Raw genomic sequence first — 19,161 nt, 5'->3', positions numbered from 1 at the left:
AATCATATATCTGATAGCCATCCGAGAGCCTTGTAGGTAGCCTTAGAATGTCTAATCCAACAGGATAATTGTAATAGATGGATGTCAGAAATCATTGAGATCAAGATCTTAGCACAGAACCTATAATAAGTGCAGGTCAAGAGATGAACTTGTTTTGTAAGTTAAGAAGAGCTTAGGTGGAAGTTGGTCATGGCCTTCACACATTGTTAAAGAGTAGTTTTACTTTCAAAGACGGTATCAGGGAAGATAAATAATTGCTCTGACTTCATATAGCTTGGCATTTAGTGCTTAGCTAAACAAGAGTTTAGATAAAGAGTTACAGTTTTTCATTATATCATGCAAATGATTACAATGTGTGGCATTTGGAGCACATCAGGGCCGGGAATGGATGTTTTATCTTTGTACACACAGTGCCCAGCCTTGGGCAACATGGATGGATTCCGTGTGGATGCATGGGACTGAAAACAAAGGGCCATTTGGAGAATAGAATATCATTCATCTCTGAATAACCTATTAAGATGTTCTTCTTAGTGATTGAGAAGTAAAGCATATATGATATTTATAGATATATATATATTTAGAATGTCTTTCCACATATCAAAAAAGGGAAGAAAAGGGCCGGCCCTGTGGCTTAGCGGTTAAGTGCACGCGCTCCACTACTGGTGGCCCGGGTTTGATCCTGGGCGCACACCAACACACCGCTTCTCCGGCTATGTTGAGGCCACGTCCCACATACAGCAACTAGAAGGATGTGCAGCTATGACATACAACTATCTACTGGGGCTTTGGGGAAAAAAATAAATAAATAAAATTATAAAAAAAAAAAGGAACAACAAAATAGAGTTTTATAAGATAGACTGTAGAATTTGACACACAAACAATTACATTTTACATTCTATAAGGTCATATTTGTCTAGTGTTAATACTATATTCTTTTTCTTTTGGTTAGCATTTTCCTGGAATTTTTTTTTTATCACTTGCAACCTTTCTGTGGTAGTTATCTTTTAAGTGAGTCTTGTAAAAAGCATATAGCAAGAAGAAATTCTTTTAACTGATAAATTTAGTCCATTTATATTTATTAGGATCACTAATACATTTGCTCTGAATATAGATTGTGTATGTGTAGAGGGGTCAGGTGGGAGGGGAGTGTACATGACCAAAAGAATATAAATGGTAGGTTTGTAGGTTGTTTTTATTATCTTCTCATGTGTGTGTATACATTACCTTAAAAATCTGTAATAGAAATATAATATCACCCTCTGTGTCAGCATCTAGCTTCCCCAAGCCTCTTGATAACTTTTGCACTTTCTTTTATTCTTAGAAATAGTGTTTTATTAAATCTCTGGGAAGGGCTCTCACCACCTACCTGTTTCTAGAATCTAACCCTTATCCTCTTGTTCACAGAGGGTATGATCCCTGGCTTGGTGGGATCCAATCTTTGACTACCTGTCAGGTCTCTGGTTGCCACTTCAACCTCTAGGTGCAGTCTTGCCTGTTGCTCTCACAGAACCACTTACTGAGCCAGTGCTCCTGGCCCACTCAGTTGGCTTATTTAGCTGGTTTTTCTCCCTTGCTCAAGATCCTCACATCAATGTTGAATGTATAATTGTGGGGAGCATACTCTGTTTTTAACTTATGTCTAGATAATATAAAACTGTACTGCAACCATATTAACAAGAACAGAAGAAGCACAGCATGTGGTGAGACAGAGAGCATGGCTAGAACTAAAAGAGTGTAGTCTTCAAGAAAGAAGATAAAAACAGGGAAGAAAGAAAGACATAGAGGAACTAATGCCAGTGAGGCAAGATTGTTGATGCCTATCCACAATCTCTTTTTGTGGATACATAGACAGATAGCAGTCAGTCTTTCCTCAGCAACAGTCTCCCCTGGGTGGGTAGCTAGTTAGATGTAAATACTTCCATAGGGAAAATTGCATGTTATTAAGTGGGGGAAAAGATAACAGTTTGTATAGTGTAATGTTTATACAGAGTTTTTGTGTATATTTAGGAAAATGCCTAGAGAGAGATTAATCAGATATCAACAATGGTTATCTTTGATACTGAAATTACAACTGATTTTTAAAAATCTCTTTTTCTGTATTTGTAATTTTTCTCTAATGAAAAAGAAAAAACAAAAACAAGAGCAACATCTAGAAGATCAGAACTAGTGATTCCTTAAAGTCCTTGTGTTTCTGCCTTAGCAGTGAAGCCAGCTTGCTGGGTCTGGCATTCCGGAGATAAAAGCTGGTCCTCAGGATGCCAGGGTCCCTGGGTGATGACACCCACACAGCTGAGTTCTAATGAACTAAGGGGTTTTGTTGGGTCTGCATTTGACTTTCTTAAATCTACATTAACCTTCCATATGTTCTTGCTTGAATAAACCATTGAGGTGAGGAAGCCCTTTGAATAGTCTTAAAAGCCAGACCCTGTGAGCTTCCTGCTCTCACCTGGAATCCTAGGGATCCTTGATAGGTAATTTCTACCACAGTGTGGGACAAGAGTAGGCAATCTGGCATGTTCTTTCCATCACCAAAATTCCAATTGTCTTTCCAATCTAGTCATGATGGCATCCCTTATATATTTTAATTTTTATATAAACTCCTAGAAGTCATTGCCACTTTAGCTGTAATACCTATCTTCATGTATAGTTTTTACATTCTGCCCACCTCACAGGAATCACTGAAGCCTGCAAGATGTACAACAACAAGAGAAGTTTCTCAAAGAGTAGACGTCTTCTAGATACAGAATTGATAGTGATTTTCTATTTATGGTAGCAATATAAAATTTCTTTAAAATTTTATTCAACTTAAAAAAAAGTGACTCAACTTAATGAAAAATGTTAATAATCTAAAGGATAGTACAAGGTGAGGCCGATGCCATGAAACTGGTGTGCAAAAGATTGAACTTGGGAAGCACCACTGTTGAGGCTGGCGCCATAGTCAGGGTTAGGAATCCTGGGGTTGAAATTTTTGTTTGTGACATATGTTTGGAGAGGCTTTCCAGGCTTTCTGTCTTTTCCTTTCTTTTCACAGTTGGCTACAATGTGGGCCTTGGCCTGGCTCCACTCCTTAAATCCATCTCACCACTCATTGGAATGTTCTTCTCATTTATTCTACTGCAATGATGTCTTTATTTAGTTCTCTCACTCAAATCTGTACGTAGCCAAAAATTAGCTCTAACTCAGTCATCTATTACAATAGTATAATAGTATAAGGTATCAGGCCCATTAAGCAACATTTTTGTGCATTTTAAGGAAACAGAGTAGGCTGCTTCCTCTAATGAGCACATATAATATTGAACAAGGATCAGTATTTTCTGCAAGTGAAAACTGTCACTGCGTGGCAATTAACAGAATTAGATCAATTTTAATCTGTTATTGTTTGGAAACATGTATACAGCAAAGCATCAGGTACCTAGTACCGTGAAGCCTAACGCTCTTAAGGCGCTCCAAAACCATTGTGGAATCAGGCAGAGTAAACAGATAAAGATTTATGTCTGAGGTTGTGAAAACACGACTTGATTAATGAGGCTTTAGTAATAGTCACCTAAAACACCACAAGATGGCAGGGCTTCTCTAAGAAGCGCAAATAAATCCTTTAAAGACTAAGTTAACACAAGAAAATTGAAGTGGAGCTTATTAAAATAAGAGGATGTTTTGAATGTGCTAAGAAGTGTGTGACTCAGAATGCAATGATACAAAGGCAAATAACCTACTGCATTCTAGAAAATAACTTAGAAAGTTTGTTGAGGGTTACTTGAATCATTTATTTTGCAGAAAGGGCATAAGACACTGTCCAGAAGGACTTAAAACTGCACATTGTTCATTCTAACCATATGAGTAAGGCAGAACGGCAGATATTATTTATAAAGCAAATTCCAGAGTACATACATCCATGGGTCAGCACAAATGCAGACTGGCTTTCCATATCTTCTAATTCTTTGGTACGTTTCAGAGTTTATTCCTGATGATGGCACTGAGTCATCAAGAAAAGCATAAACTGTGTTCAATACATAGAATTTTCTAAAGCAGGGCCCAGTGCAATACATTTTAGAATTCCATTGAAAAGAGTTTGAATGAAACAATGTTTTGATATCCCAGATACCTCTTTTGCCTGCTGAGTTGCAGAATGCTGGATTATTCTTAATAAACAATTGCCCTGGGTAAAGACAGAAGGATGACCAATGCCATCAATAGAGGACAGATGATAGTTTACAAATTAAGAGTTGTTTGCATTTCCTAAGAATAGTTTAAGGATTTGCTAGTATCTTTTTCTTATTCAACAAATATTTATTATTAACACTGATTATATGTGTTAGTGTTTAAAATACTTGCTGAGTCTTTAGATCTGTCTCTTCTGCTGAATAAGAAATTGGAGACAGGGGATCTCAGATTATTCTAGATCAGTTAACAAGCTTTTTTATTTGTTTATCATTCAGAATTAAGCCAGAATGAAATATGTTACTTAATTGTATTGACATTTATAAACCGAAAAACCAATGGGAAATACTTGAGTAATTCAGATTTTGAGGAATATTAAATTAAAATAGAAGCTTGAACTCATTTTCAGCCACCTCATCAGTTCTGGGCAAGTCATTCAGTCTTTATCTCTGCCTGCTGAGGCATTTAGCTTGGAGCCATTTCGTCATGTGCCCAATAATTGCTCGTATCATAGTGAATTACTGCTTTTGAAGCTCTAAAGGCCTAAAACAGATGGCTACTAAACCCTCATAAGGAAGCATGGCTCCTTCAAGTCCACATGTAAGTGGGCTTTGACTCCAGACTAGCAGGTTCATATCTGTAATTCTGTATTATTTAGCATGTAAATAATTTCTAGCCAAGATCGTATCTCTTCACTCATTTTTTGGTGTTTGGTATCAAACAGAGTCCCAGGGAACAGTTAAGCATGTGCACTCTACTCAAAGATGAAATCTTATAATGAATTGCTCATAATGAATTAACTGGAAACATTTTCTTCTAGTATTACATTTTAGGTTTTATGGTAATTTAGGGAAGTTGTTAATAATGGGTAAGGGTAGAGCAATGAGAATCTGATGAGAAAAAAGGAAGTATAGAGACATTTTAAATGGTTGATGTTCTTAAGTAGTAATTTAGTTCTACTTAAAAATTGGTAATGATTCAAGAAGTTTAATTTTTTATAGATGCCACATTATGAGTTAAAAGTGAGGTATATATAATTATTAGGCAAGAGTGACCAAAAAAATCTATCATGATGGAAGAAGGGACTAGAAAAACAATTCTACCAGAATTCTACTAGATCATGGACTTCAAGGAAGTGTAACAAAACTCTTACTAGAAAGGACCTTGATTATTACTCTCAGATTCTCAATGTTGTAAAATTTGACTTATTTTTGAAGAATCAGATAGATGCATAAACTACTGGATGAACTTTGTGGGAGCTCATATATGTAGAAACAATTTGCAGACTTGAGTTATAGCTAGAGAGGGAGATTCAAACACGTTTAATCCTCATTGTAAGTAATTTGTTTTTTTTTTTCTTCTGATTACAGCATCTTCACAACTATTTCACAGTGACCCTTGGAATTCCTGCTTGGTGTTCATATGTCTTTTTCGTCATAGCCACCTTGATTTTTGGCCTTTTCATGGGTCTGGTAAGAGATAAAGCCAATCTTTTTTCCTGTCTTTAAAGCCAACTAGTTTTCATGCAAAGTTAGAGAGCATTCAAGAAAGAAAAAGCACATAAACAGATAATATTTTGTGTGTAATCTAAACAGTTAAATAGCATTTGCTTGTTTGATACTGCTTTCAATGATAACTTGTGATATAATGGAAAATTCATTAAATTATTATCTCCTAAGCGTAGCCTTTAAATATTCTGCCCAAAATATAGACAGTGATGAAAGAAGAAATAGAGACTTACTTGAATTGGTAGTCAGTTTCCAAGACAACCGAGTCAGCTGTGATTTCACACATTGCCTGCTTGATTAGAATGCTGATGATAAGGCCAAAGCTGTGAATTTGTTCCTTGGGTGAACAAGATGATTTTTTCTTGTTCATATTCTCAAATTGAACATCTAATCCTGAACAGCTGCTTATACATACACTCTGGTTTTCCCAAGGTGGATTTTGTATGGTAATGTGAATGAAAACACAATCATTATGGAAAAAAATAAGATGCAAAGCACATCACTATATCTTCTTTGGGTATGAAAATCACTATCCAGTAGGTATCTGTACATTTTCTCCCTAGATATTTTAGGTAAGAGTTAGAATAATAAATTTATTTGGTTAACTATATAGGCAACTATAAATGTTTTGGCATGTTTTACTCTTTGATATAATTTTTTTATCTTTGTCTTTACTTACACTTGATCAATTTGGTTGAGCTTTAAACTCTAATTAAGATAAGAACTTCTTAAAAGTCATTATGCTCTATGTTAATTATAGCTCCTAAACACTGTATTATATGAATAACTGATGATAACTAAAAATTTATATAAAAAGACAGACTTTTAGGTAAGATTATCTTAAAGTCTGTCTTTACATTTTATAATGAATTTCTGCTCTTTAGAAATATCTTTTTAAAAATAAACTTAAAATGTTAGCAGTTGCCTTGAAAGCAAGTCATAACTTGATACAGGAGCCAAGGAGTCTTGATTTTATTTTGCCATGAACATGCTTACTGCATATTATGGTTTCTGTTTGAGATTTGACTACTGATGTTAATTGCAAAGGTGGGGATAAAACTTAGATAAGTCATTGATTAGATCCTGGGTATGTTCCGTTCTGTTGCATTAATCTTATTGCTAATTAACTTGTCCCTAATGCTCTGGCCTAAAAGGATTTGACTTTGGATGTAAATTTGACTTTGGATATAAACGTACTACTCCCGTCTACTGTCTAGTGCTAGATTTTTCTAGCAGTGTATTCTGGAGGCACATGAGTGTGAGGCTCTTGTAGTGCAAGCAGTATGAGTTCCTGGGCAATTCTAACGTCGTTATGGAGAATGTAGGTTGAGTATGAGCCTATTGGAAGACCATTAAAAACTCTTCCCAGCATAAAGTGTTTTAGAATTTTATCTTTGAGGTTGACTTTAAGTCCACAGAATCAAGTCAGGCCTGCCTCTGCCCTAAGTCATTTGGAAATTTAGATTTAAATAATCAGTGTAGGAAAGTTATTAGAGGCTTGCCCTGAAGAAAGAAGAGAGTTGATTCTAGAGACTGTTCAAGTGATTAAGTGATATAGAATATTGTTCCTTTATGGGAAGTTGGGAAGAGAACTTGAACAAAATAATAGTAATTTCAAAGCAGTGATAGACTCCTAATTTTCTGTTAATACATTTCCATAAAATAGCAAACACTTATCTCTCCTCAAAATGCCTTTTCTAAAACTGTAATATGTGTTAAAAGAAACACACACAGCTAGAATTTTTGCCTTCAATGAGATCTCCAGGTATGTAGTTCAGTGCTCTGTTTCGCCTTTACCATTAACTGGGGCCTGAAAGCAGAGCCTAGTCATGCAGTCATGTGAAGTTTGGTCCTGGTGACCTGGGAAGATTTCCTTCCCTCTGAGTCTTTATGGAGTTGAACTTACACAGTGGCCAGGAGGGGCAGGATGTTTTCCATAGAGAAGAGATTTCCTGATCAAGTCATTATTTCCCATAAGCCTGACTATTATGTTTCCTGTTTTTTCCTAATTTTAAAAAATGAGAAGTCAAAACAAGGCTGCTAGTTTGATTTTTGTTTGTTTTCTTGATTGAGCCTGGTGATGGTTGAAATATTTTACTAAATGTTATTTTTCACATGTAAACAAAGGGCTCAGTTTTAGAAATCAAGTATACATTTTGCATTTCAAACCAATATGGGAAAGATCATTAAGTGCATAGTCTATATATCAGATCACTCTGGCAGCATCATTTTCCGCCATCAGCAACTCTGCCATGAAGGATGGAAGTTAGCAGAGCTCTACACAAGCAGAAAAGCAATGGAAAACACAGGCAGCGATCTTTAGCCTGCATTATCTGGTCCTCATTTTGGTTGGTTTATATGGACACTATCTAAATTTTGGTGCTTGGGTAGATTATTTTTCTACATGCTGCTGACCAGTGCCTAGCACAGAGCCTCTCACAGATGAGGGTCTCCAGTATTAGGAGGCATAGATGTCACTGTCTATGAGAGATGGTAAATCCGTCTGCTCTCCTCATTTAGATGTGTGGCTGTCTGCTCCTACCTGGGTAAAACCTGAAACTTGAAAATATAACCCTGGAAAGAAAGATGAGGAGGAAGGCACCATCCCGCTGTAGACCCTGTTTTTTTTTTTTTAATGAGGAAGATTAGCCTTGAGCTAACATCCGTTGCCAATCCTCCTCTTTTTGCTGAGGAAGATTGGCCCTGGGCTAACATCCATGCCTACCTTCCTCTACTTTATATGGGACGCCGCCACAGCATGGCTTGACAAGCGGTGCATCGGTCCGTGCCCAGGATCCAAACCTGCGAACCCCAGGCCACCCAAGCGGAGCATGTGGACTTAACTGCTATGCCACTGGGCTGGCCCCTAGACCCTGTTTTTAAACATTGCCATGGCTCAGAAAGTGGCCTCTTCCAAGGGAGTAGTTCTCTAGACCAGAAAATAGATCTTGAACTGAGAGAATCAGGGAGATGAGAGGGTTTTCCTCCCAATTGCTGAAAAGGAAGACTATATATTGGAATTGTGTACTATTCGACATAAAACAGACCTTGGCGGTAGGCTAGCCGAAACATGTCCTTTCGAGAGAGAGTGCAAGAGAACAGTTAAGTGACTTGTCTAGGGTCACACAGCTAAGAGAGATAAGGTTGAGGCCAGTGTCCCATAAGTCTTTTCCAGGGCTCCTTACCTAGCCCTCTAGATGGCCCCGGTATATCACAGGTGGGACTTAACTGTTCCCAGGCTTTGTTGTAAATGCCAATATTTGTCACTGGCAGGTGTTTCTTCTTTCACTTGCAATATGTCTGGACCAAAAATTTCCCCTCCAGTTGGAATTAAGAAAGGCAAAAGAAAAAAAAAATCACAAAAAGTATTATGTCCCATGAATAGCTAATAAGCACATTACTATCACATTAAAAATGTAAGTTTTCAAGCTCAGTCTTTTCAGATGGAAATGTTTTCCTCTTTGTTGTTCAAATCAATTGAATGACTAGGAGCTTGTTCCTCTCCAACCCACAGAGCTTTGTGCAGGCCATTGCCCCACCACAGGGGTCTCCTCAGCTGGTGCTTGGGGCTTTCTCTGGATCTAGGAGCCCCCATTACGCAATTTGGTGTAGCTTAGAGGACCCAGACAGCTGGGGCTGCTCATCCTCTCCTGACTATGCCCTGGACCTTAAATGCCTCCTCCTTCAAGTGGTCCTTCTCAGTCCTTCCCCACCCTATTACTGGTTGTAATCTCTATCTCTCTTGAATATCTATCAAAGTGCTGTATTCATTTTTCTATTGAGACTCGTTCCATATTGTTTTATAATTAAACTGCCAGTTTTTTCTCTTTTTGAACCTCTCCCCCTAGATGTTAGCATGATTCCTTGAACCTAATGAACCAAATGTTGAGTGAAGTAGTAAATGAATACAGATGGTAATAATCAAAGCAGGTTACTCATTTGATGTTTGTGAAATTAAATCAAAAGGACTATGACTTTGGGTTCTTTAAAAGTTTAGAGCACCTTAAAACACTAAAGTATGAAGTACTATTCCTAAAGACCAGGCAATTATTCAAAGTGTGGGCTAAGTCTGGGAGTTAGCTAGATACAAGAATAAATGTATAGGCCTTCTAAACAGGCAGCTTCTTCCTGTGTTGGGTCTCTCTGTGCTGTGTGGTGCTGTAAGGTCAGTATGTAGGGGAAGGTGTAGAGAGTGGCCCCATGTTGTTCCAGCTCCAGCTAACTCTGCTCTGTTTGACACATCCCATCAGTTTCATCACCATGGCCCGTGCCAATCCAGGCATGGAACATGGACTAGGATGAACCTGCCCCTAAGGAGCTTGTAGTTTACGAAGGGAAAGGACATGTTAATAGTAAGTAGAAAGTGACTCATGCTGCAATCAAGGTCGGAGGTGAAGCCAGTCAATCACTGTCTAAAATAGGATTTAGTTCACATCGTTGATGAGTTTTCTCACAATTTATCCCTGTAGAAATTTCTTTTGATGCTCTTCAGAATTCTAGACCCTAAAATATTCTTCCACACAATCAGGGTTACCTATTGGTGAGGGGCAGCTCATATACAGACTAGTTTTATTTGTCTAGAATAGTGTTTTTTAAAAGACCATTTTAGACTTGGCTGATAGTATCTTTTTTCTTATACCTGCTTGATTCATCTAGTTTTATCTAGGGGTAGTGGCTCTCTGTAGACATTTGCCTTTGTGACCTCTGTTCTAAATTAATAGTATTTTCCTATATGATGTCACATTTGAAAAATAGGAAATTCTTAATTACATCCTTGTCTTTTTTGAGGACTTTTGACCAATTGCTAATTATTTGTCTATGAATATCTGTTTATAGAAGCAAGGCCTGATTTTGAGGTTCTTTGGTAATAAATGTCCTATCTACTCACTGTAAAATCACTTTTTTCCTTCCAGGTCTTGGTGGTAATATCAGAATGTTTCTATGTGCCACTTCCAAGGCATTTATCTGAACATTCCGGTAAGTATGATAAACTCATGCGATAGAGTATTTTTGGAATTCAGTGGTGTGCCCTTTTGTGCTCATATAGATAGTGGGTTTTCCCCCTGACTTGCTAGGTGATCAAACCATCGCCACTACCCAGTTCCCTGAAATGTGTTGTTTAGATAGATTTGAGCAAAAATTCTTTTTTTTCCTCTCGTAAATTAGGGAATAGTTCATTGTGGCAGTTGCTTTTTCCCTTTAAGTGTATGCCCTTCATTGATCATTTGACACCTTTTCTTTCATTCAGACTGCAATGAGAAGGGAGGGAAGGGAATTCACATTTATTCAATCTCCTATACAGGCATACCTCGAAAATGTTGTGGGTTCAGTTCCAGACCACCACAATAAGGCAATATCGCAATGAAGCGAGTCACATGAATTTTTTGGTTTCCCAGTGCATATAAAAGTTATGTTTACACTATACTATAGTCTATTAAGTGTGCAATAGCATTATGTCTAAAAAACAATGTACATGCCTTAATTTAAAAATACTTTATTGTGAAAAAATGCTACCCATCATCTGAGCTTTCAGCAAGTCATAATCTTTTTGCTGGTGGAGGGTCTCGCCTTAGTCTTGATGGCTGCTGACTCATCAGGGTGGTGGTTGCTGAAGGTTCAGGTGGTTGTGGTAATTTCTTAAAATAAGACAACAATAAAGTTTGCCACATTGACTGACTCTTAATTTCATGAACGATTTCTCTGTAGCATGCGGTGCTGTTTGATAGCATTTTACCCACTTCTTTCAAAGAAAGAACTTCTTTCAAAATTAAAGTCAGTCCTCTCAAACTCTGCTGCTGCTTTATCAACTAAGTTTATGTGATATTCTAAATCCTTTGTTGTCATTTCAACAATCTTCACCAGGAGTAGAGTCCATCACAAGTAACCACTTTCTTTGCTCATCCATAAGAAGCAGCTCCTCATGTGTTAAAGTTTTATCATGAGATTGCAGCAATTCAGTCACATCTTGAGGCCCTACTTCTAATTCTAGTTCTCTTGCTATTTCCACCATATCTCCAGTTACTTCCTCCACTGAAGTCCTGAACTGCTCAAAGTCATCCATCAGGGTTGGAACCAACTTCTTCCAAACTCCTGTTAATGTTGATATTTTGACCTCTTCCCGTGAATCACAAATATTCTTAATGGCATCTAGAATGGTGAATCCTTTCCAGAAGGTTTTCAATTGACTTTAACCAGGTCCATCAGAGGAATCACTATCTATGGCAGCTATAGCCTTAAAAAATGTATTTCTTAAATATTAAGACTTGAAAGTCAAAATTACTCCTTGATTCATGGGCTGCAGAGTGGATGTTGTATTAGCAGGCATGAAAACAACATTTATCTCATTGTACATCTCCATCAGAGCTCTTGAGTGACCAGGTGCGTTGTCAATGAGCAGTAATATTTTGAAAGGAATCTTTTTTCCTGAGCAGTAGGTCTCAACTGTAGGTTTAAAATATTTAATAAACCATGTTGTAATCAAATGTGCTGTCATCCAGGCTTTCTTGTTCTGTTTGTAGAGCACAGGCAGAGTAGGTTTAGCATAATTCTTAAGGGCCCTAGGATTTTCGGAATGGTAAATGAGCGTTGGCTTCAATTTAAAGTCACGGCTTGCATTAGCCCCTAACAGGAGAGTTGGCTTGTCCTTTGAAGCTTTGGAGCCAGGCATTGACTTCTCCTCTCTAGCTATGAAAGTCCTAGATGGCATCTTCTTCCAATATAAGGCTGTTTTGTCTGCATTGAAAATCTGTTGTTTAGTGTAGCCACCTTCATTAGTTATCTTAGCTAGATCTTCTGGATAACTTGCTGCAGCTTCTACATCAGTATTTGCTGCTTCACCTGGCACTTTCATGTTATGGCAATGGCTTCTTTCCTTAAACCTCCATGAACAGCCTCTGTTAGCTTCACACTTTTCTTCTGCAGTTTTCTTACCTCTCTCAGCCTTCATAGAATTGAAGAGAGTTAGGGCCTTGCTCTAGATTAGGCTTTGGCTTAAGGGAATGTTGTGGCTGGTTTGATCTTCTATCCAGACCACTAAAATTTTCTGCATATCAGCAATAAGGCTATTTCCCTTTCTTATCATTCATGTGTTCACTGGAGTAGCATTTTTTATTTCTTTCCAGAACTTTTCCTTTGCATTCACAACTTGGCTAACTATTTGGTGTAAGAGGCCTAGCTTTGGGCCTGTTTGCCCTTTTGACATGCCTTCCTCACTAAGCTTAATCATTTCTAGCTTTTGATTTAAAGTGAGAGATGTGTGACTCTTCATTTGAACACTTAGAGGCCATTGTAGAGTTATTAATTGGCCTAATTTCAATATTGTTGTGTCTTGGGGAATAGGGAGGCCTGAGGAGAGGGAGAGAGACGAGGGAATGGCAGGTAGGTGGAACAGTCGGAACACATACATTTATTAAGTTCACTGTCATATATGGGTGTGGTTCATGGCTCCCAAAAATAATTACAGTAGTAACATCAAAGATCACTGATCACAGATCACCATAACAAATATAATAATAATGAAAAACTTTGAAATATTGCGAGAATTACCAAAATGTAACACAAAGACACGAAGTGAGCAAATGCTGTTGGAAAAATGGTGCCTATAGACTTGCTTAATGCAGGGTTGCCACAGACCTTCAATATGTAAAAAACGCAATATATTCGAAGCACAAGAAAATGAGGTATGCCTGTATACCAGTAACCATCCTAAGTCCTTTAAAAGCAGTCTTCTCAATACTTGCACTGCTCCACCCTGTTTCTGGGACCCAATAGCCCTGGATTTGCATGTTTTTATTCCTACTTTTGAGCCTTTGCATGAAGACTTTTATGAGACTGTAATTGTTGAATTTTATGTGGGAATTTAAATAAGCTTATATTTATTTTTAGTGCTTGAAGTGTTCAAGGCTTTGAGACTTCCACAGATAATTAGAAAATATATTATGTTCCTTAGAATTCTTAAAAGTAAGAGAAACTCAGTTTAAAGCAACTTAGGAAAAAAAGGAAAATTTATTATCTCACATAACTGAAAAAGTCCAGGGATGTTCTGGTGTCAAGCACAGCCCAAGGGATATTTAGATTTCTGTTTCCACGTGGCTGATTCAGTAGCTGTCAACAGCCCTAACGCACATTTTATCAGCTTAGCAATCCCTGTAGAAAGAGAGAAAGTTTTTTCTTTCTCACTCTGGCCCACAACTCCTGGGAAGTACTCTGATTGGCTCTGACTTGAGTAAGTCACATTTCTAAACCAATCACCATGACCAGTGAGTGCATCACTGAGCAGTCTGCAAGGTACAAAGTACAAAGCATGAAGGAACCTTTGCCCTCCCTGGCCCTGTGCTCTGCCAAAGTGAACATGGTCAGTGAAATCTCCAGAGGGGGATGGAGAAGCCCTAGATGGGGCTAGGATGCCAGCCGGAGATCTGTCTTGTGTGATAACCTAGCTTCTAGATGGAGAAAACTGTCAGGTGCCCCATTGTTTAATTTCACAGCTAAACACACTCAGTTGATTGTTCAGTGACCGTTGTTTATTCAGAGGACACTGCCCTTTCTTCCCTCCACAGAGCAGAATCGGGAGTCAGAGGAGGCTCACAGGGCTGAACAGTTGCAGGATGCAGAGGAGGAAAAAGAAGATTCAAATGAAGAAGAAAACAAGGACAGCCTTGTAGATGATGAAGAGGAGAAAGAAGACCTTGGCGATGAGGATGAAGCAGAGGAGGAAGAGGAGGAAGACAACCTGGCTGCTGGTGTGAATGAGGAGAGGAATGACGCCCAGGACCAGGGTCCCCTGAGAGAGGCACAGGAAGACGTAGAAGCTGATGCGACTGAAGACGACGTCCCTCAGCAGCGCTCTTCAGCTGACACAGAGGTGGCGGAAGACACATTGAGGCAGCGCAAAAGTCAGCATGCTGATAAGGGACCATAGGTTTAATGACAGTATTTCCAAGAATACAGACCAAAGGAATATGTTAGCTTTCCTCTGGTCTGCGGTTTAAACCAAATCCTTATTTTGTCCTGAATGAGCAAGCTTCTCTTACAAAAAAACAATCTCTAGTCATGTAGTCTCATGGCATTAAGCCTCATGTATATTAATGAGAATTTCAGGCATGACAATCAGGATACAAAAAAACAAAGGTGGTGTTAGGATCTGTTTGGGGACTTGGGATGGGCACAAGTTTATTTACTTGGGGCTGGAGAGATTTGACCAGAGGAAACAACCCCCAGCCCTCATGAGCATTGTTCATAGACGAGGCTGCAGTCTCCATAAAATGAAAGCAGAGCAGCCTGCGCATCCTCAAAGGGTAGCAGAAGTCTTGCTTCCTCTTCTTGTGTTAAGTATTTATTTTTGTCAAACTGTACGAAATGCCGGGCACCACTGTACAGGGACACTGTTTTAGAGAGAGAAATTGAGAGGGCCCTGGATATTATTGTAGAAAAGAGCTTGGAATTCATCCCAACTCTCTAAATCTCGTTTTTTATGTTTTATTTCTTACCTTTCACATTTCCAGCGTTCTCACCATGGGCCTGCAGGCTCCCCGCAGTCTTCACAATACTTTCTCAGTGAGAGGACTCAGGCAGCAGCTGAGTTGACATCAGCTGCATTTATTCTGACTTTAGAGTTGACCTAATCAGGAACCACAGCTCATGAATCTATGATTGCCAACCATCTCGAGTGAAATGTTGTAACTTTTGGAGATTCAAAAGGAAGTAGGGATTTTACAGGAGAGACTTTTGTTGTTGTTTTTTGCCAAAATTTAGTAATTTTTTTTCAAAAAGTTCTTGGAGCAATATTCTTTTTGAAGCCAGAAGTCTCCTAAGTGTTGCCAGTACAAGGTAGTCTTGTGAAGAAAACTCAAATACTGTGTTGTTTTGTTTCCATCTCAAGGGGTTCCCTGGCTCTTGAACCATTTTAATAATAACTAAAAAACCATTTCTGGTTTTCCTTCAGTGATGTGCTTTTGGTGAAAGAATTAATGAAAGTGAATATCTAGAAATGAAAGATTTGGTTTCGTTTCCTTCTTCCTTAATCTTGTAAAGAATTTTATCCCTGTAAATCTCTCACTAGTCAATCTACTAAAAGTACCCCAGGGGCCCAATTTCTTTTAAAAAATCTGTCCATCTACTTCTGCCTTACCTGATTTATGTCTTAGAATGAATTCATAAAATTAGATTCCAAGCTTATGAAAGATGTCTGAAGTTGATCCCACACCCCTTGGGTCCAGACAGAATAATAAGTAGTACAGGTTTATGAAATTCAAAAAGTTTCTGTCATCTTTAAAAAGAAATATGCAATATACTCCTATCTGGCTGTTTAAATAACCCTTGCCTTGTATTAACTTTGAATACTGGCTCACTGGAAGAGGGGGAGGTTCTGAAACTCTCTACCCTGGTGTGGTTGAATGAGTCAGTTGCAAGCCTCACACAAAGGGAGTTTTTATTCTGACAGAATCTAGTTTTTAGAGATGGTTATTTTTCATCTTTCCAGCTCACTTACCTGACAGTCTCATCCCCCCAGTACGGTGAGGTTCATTAAGAGTCACCAATAGTTCTTGTCTTCAGATAGGAACATGACCTCAAGTTTGAAGCCATCACTGAACTGGCAGACTGGGAAAACCTTGACTTTTGCTCATTACTGTCCCTCCTGGCATGAGGTCTTTGACACATCCTCTCCCAAAGCACCACGATTCTGATGGCGGCAGCTCCATCTCCCTGATACCAGGAAGCCTTTCTGGACCAGAGCTGAGCTGGGTCTACCCTCTTGTCACTGGATTTCTTTCTCTTATAATCAGCTGGAACAGTTTTCAAAGATCATTAAGTTCAACTTTAGACGCATGGAATAAGAAAGGTTTCATAGTAGCTTTTCTGTATAATGCACCCCCCCCATATTGAAATATTTGGGTTTTTTTAAGTGGAGTATTTGACTAGAGGGGAAGGAATGAAGAAATACAATCTGCTTTGGCTTTTTATAAATGTAAGGCCAATTTCCACTTGGATCCCAAATAGTACCTAATTATGTAATAAGAAAAATGTAGTTTCTTTCTCAGCAACACTTTAAAAAATTGGCAGAAGAAGAGAAAACAGTTTGGAGAAGAGGATCCGTTAAAAATTGAAGTGTCTGGCTATGGGAACCATTTTTCCCTTTTTTTAACATCGTGGCAAAAGATAGGGTTTTTACTAAATGGCTTGATAAGTACACATCTAATTTAATTTCTTTCCATTTGAGGCCTTTAGGTTTGTTTTTAATACTTAATGAATATAAAACTAAAAGAGAAAAGTCAACCTAAAATAATTTAAAATTAGATTAACATTTCAATAGGATTTTATGGATTTTTCCTGTAGATAATATATTTAATCCAAAAGTCAAGTGCATGGAAACATGATTTTGATTTAAAAAATAAATAATCATGCTTCCCTCTATCGCAATATCAGTTATTTAAGTACAGAATAGAATTTTGTATAAATCAAAATTAGGTAAATAAAAGTAAATGGATTTTGGAATGGGGGTGCAGTGCTTTATGTGTGAGTAGTTGGAGCAGGATGCCTTTTCACTGATTAGAAGGAAAGTTTGAAACTTCAGCTACCTTTTTCCGAGTTACTTTTATTATTCTTGCAAGAATAATATTCTGCAATTGTTCATCTCTTGCAAGATCTACTAAACCACCCCAAGTTGCTGAGAAAGTTCAAATTGAAGCAACATATAGGTAGTCCCACTTCTTTCCTTCCCTGTGGAGGGTAAGCATTGAATGGGGTGAGAGGTGGGGCGCTTTGAGTTCACAGGGCCACGCACTTGCCCTGCGTGGGCGTGTACTTACAACTGATCTCGTGCCTGTGATCCCCGTTAGCCACCGGCCTCTGTAACTACACAAAGGAATCCAAAATCTCTACTGTAATAAAAAGTAAACAAGCTGTGGCTGGGTTGGCTGTTGACAATGGAGAAAGCAAAATTTTTACTTTTTTACGGCTAAAACCCTCGTTGATCACTATGGTGTTGCTACATGATTTCGGTATATATAAGCCTGCAGAGCCTGCATCCTGGAATACCTTTGGAGCAGGTGATAAAAATGTCTTTTAAGTAAGTACTTAGTATGTGACTTTTTATTACCAAGTCCTTTAAGAGTGGAGCCTGTATGCTGCTTTACAGAATGGGAAACATTAAAGACTCTATTAAAGGTAGAAACAATAGGGTACACCTGAGATTTCAGCATAAAACCTTAAATTGGCGTGAAGGGAGAGATTGGTGCTTTTGCTAATGTGTATTGATAGTTCATCTGTGTCCTTCACTTCAGTGTTGAAGTATTATTTTGCCAGTATTATAAATGTGTGATTGACCCATCCTGTCAAATATAACAACATTTTGGAAAGTATTCATGTAAATCTTTTGTGCCAACAGAAAAGTTCCTTCTTCTTTAGTATCTCTTCACCTCAGTCCTACATTTTGCTCCTCTTTAGAAGGTTATGGCTTGTCTTGAAAAACCAAATGTGGAGTCATCAAGTCTGAAGAACCCCGATGTGGTAGCTTTTTGAGCATCTTTCCTGAACCAGACGGGTGGGTTGAAAGGCCTTTGACAATTTCAGACCAGGATGTGGCCTTCAGATGGCTTCTTCTCAGTAAAGTTTCATGTGAACTGTAACACTGTATATATGTGAATCATACAACTTGAACGTTTCTGTGTAGTTTAATCATATTTGTTACTAAATAGCTTCTTCATGCAAATGTAATTTTTATACTAAAAATACTGTTTATTTGTATTGCAATACATTATAAATTTGTTATTCATATTCTTTGTAATAGTCTTAACTGTTTAGCCCAGTGATATTTAATTATTTTTCTTTTCATCCATGTGTTCTTTGCTTCCTCAAATAGCATCTGCAGCAACTGGGGTGGGAAATCAAGATATGTGTCTCAAGTAGTACATTGCCCAAATTACAAATCACCTTATCTCAAAATTGTACATAATCTTTGATCCCATGTGTTTTCATTTTATTGTAAATTTCCATTTGCATCAAATCCTAATGATAGTGATAACTAAGTAAAAACAAAACAGTGTATTCCTTTTCATATAAGTATTTTCATAAAAATCATTTGCCTAGGCAGTGAAAAATATTACTTGGTTAAAAAAAAATTTTTGTGTGTCCATCCTCTATCCAGTCTGTTCGTTTTCCCTCTTTCTCTCTCCTCCTTGACTTGGTGAGCTCAAACTGTGTGTCTTTCAGCTGCCCTGGAAAGTGCACAAAACCAAGGACAAGTCCAAAGATCCAAGGCTTTGTCCTTGTCACAGTCATTGTGTTGCCTATAGAAACTCACTGCAGTTACTTCTCAGGCCTCTCTCTGTCCTGAGATCTGGAGCAGACAGCAAGGGATGCTGCTAATCCTTCCAGACGCTGTGGACTGGTCTCCTGGGTCTCCTAGGGCATTGAGAAGACTCTGGTCTACGCCTAACCCTTCTTATCACTATAGCAACGGAAAAGCACAAAGGAGTTGAGGTGACTCTTTTAAACA

The 19,161-nt window shown here is 38.2% G+C and overlaps 1 protein-coding gene across 1 annotated transcript in view; it reads left to right on the top strand.

Annotated features, from left to right (window-relative positions):
• The window catches only part of TMX4 (thioredoxin related transmembrane protein 4), a 45,522-nt gene extending 27,084 nt beyond the window's left edge, over positions 1 to 18,438 (top strand). Inside the window, exons 6-8 of the mRNA XM_058563192.1 lie at positions 5,529 to 5,630; positions 10,580 to 10,643; positions 14,225 to 18,438. Coding sequence (XP_058419175.1) covers positions 5,529 to 5,630; positions 10,580 to 10,643; positions 14,225 to 14,586 — 528 coding nt within the window. The 3' untranslated portion in view covers positions 14,587 to 18,438. The remainder of the gene's footprint in view (positions 1 to 5,528; positions 5,631 to 10,579; positions 10,644 to 14,224) is intronic.
• The last annotated feature ends 723 nt before the right edge of the window (positions 18,439 to 19,161 follow it).

This window comes from Diceros bicornis, chromosome 19, assembly GCF_020826845.1.
Source record: "Diceros bicornis minor isolate mBicDic1 chromosome 19, mDicBic1.mat.cur, whole genome shotgun sequence".
Lineage (NCBI taxonomy): Eukaryota > Metazoa > Chordata > Mammalia > Perissodactyla > Rhinocerotidae > Diceros > Diceros bicornis.
The sequence above is the reverse complement of the archived record's forward strand: the minus strand, read 5'-3'. Positions and strand labels throughout refer to the sequence as shown.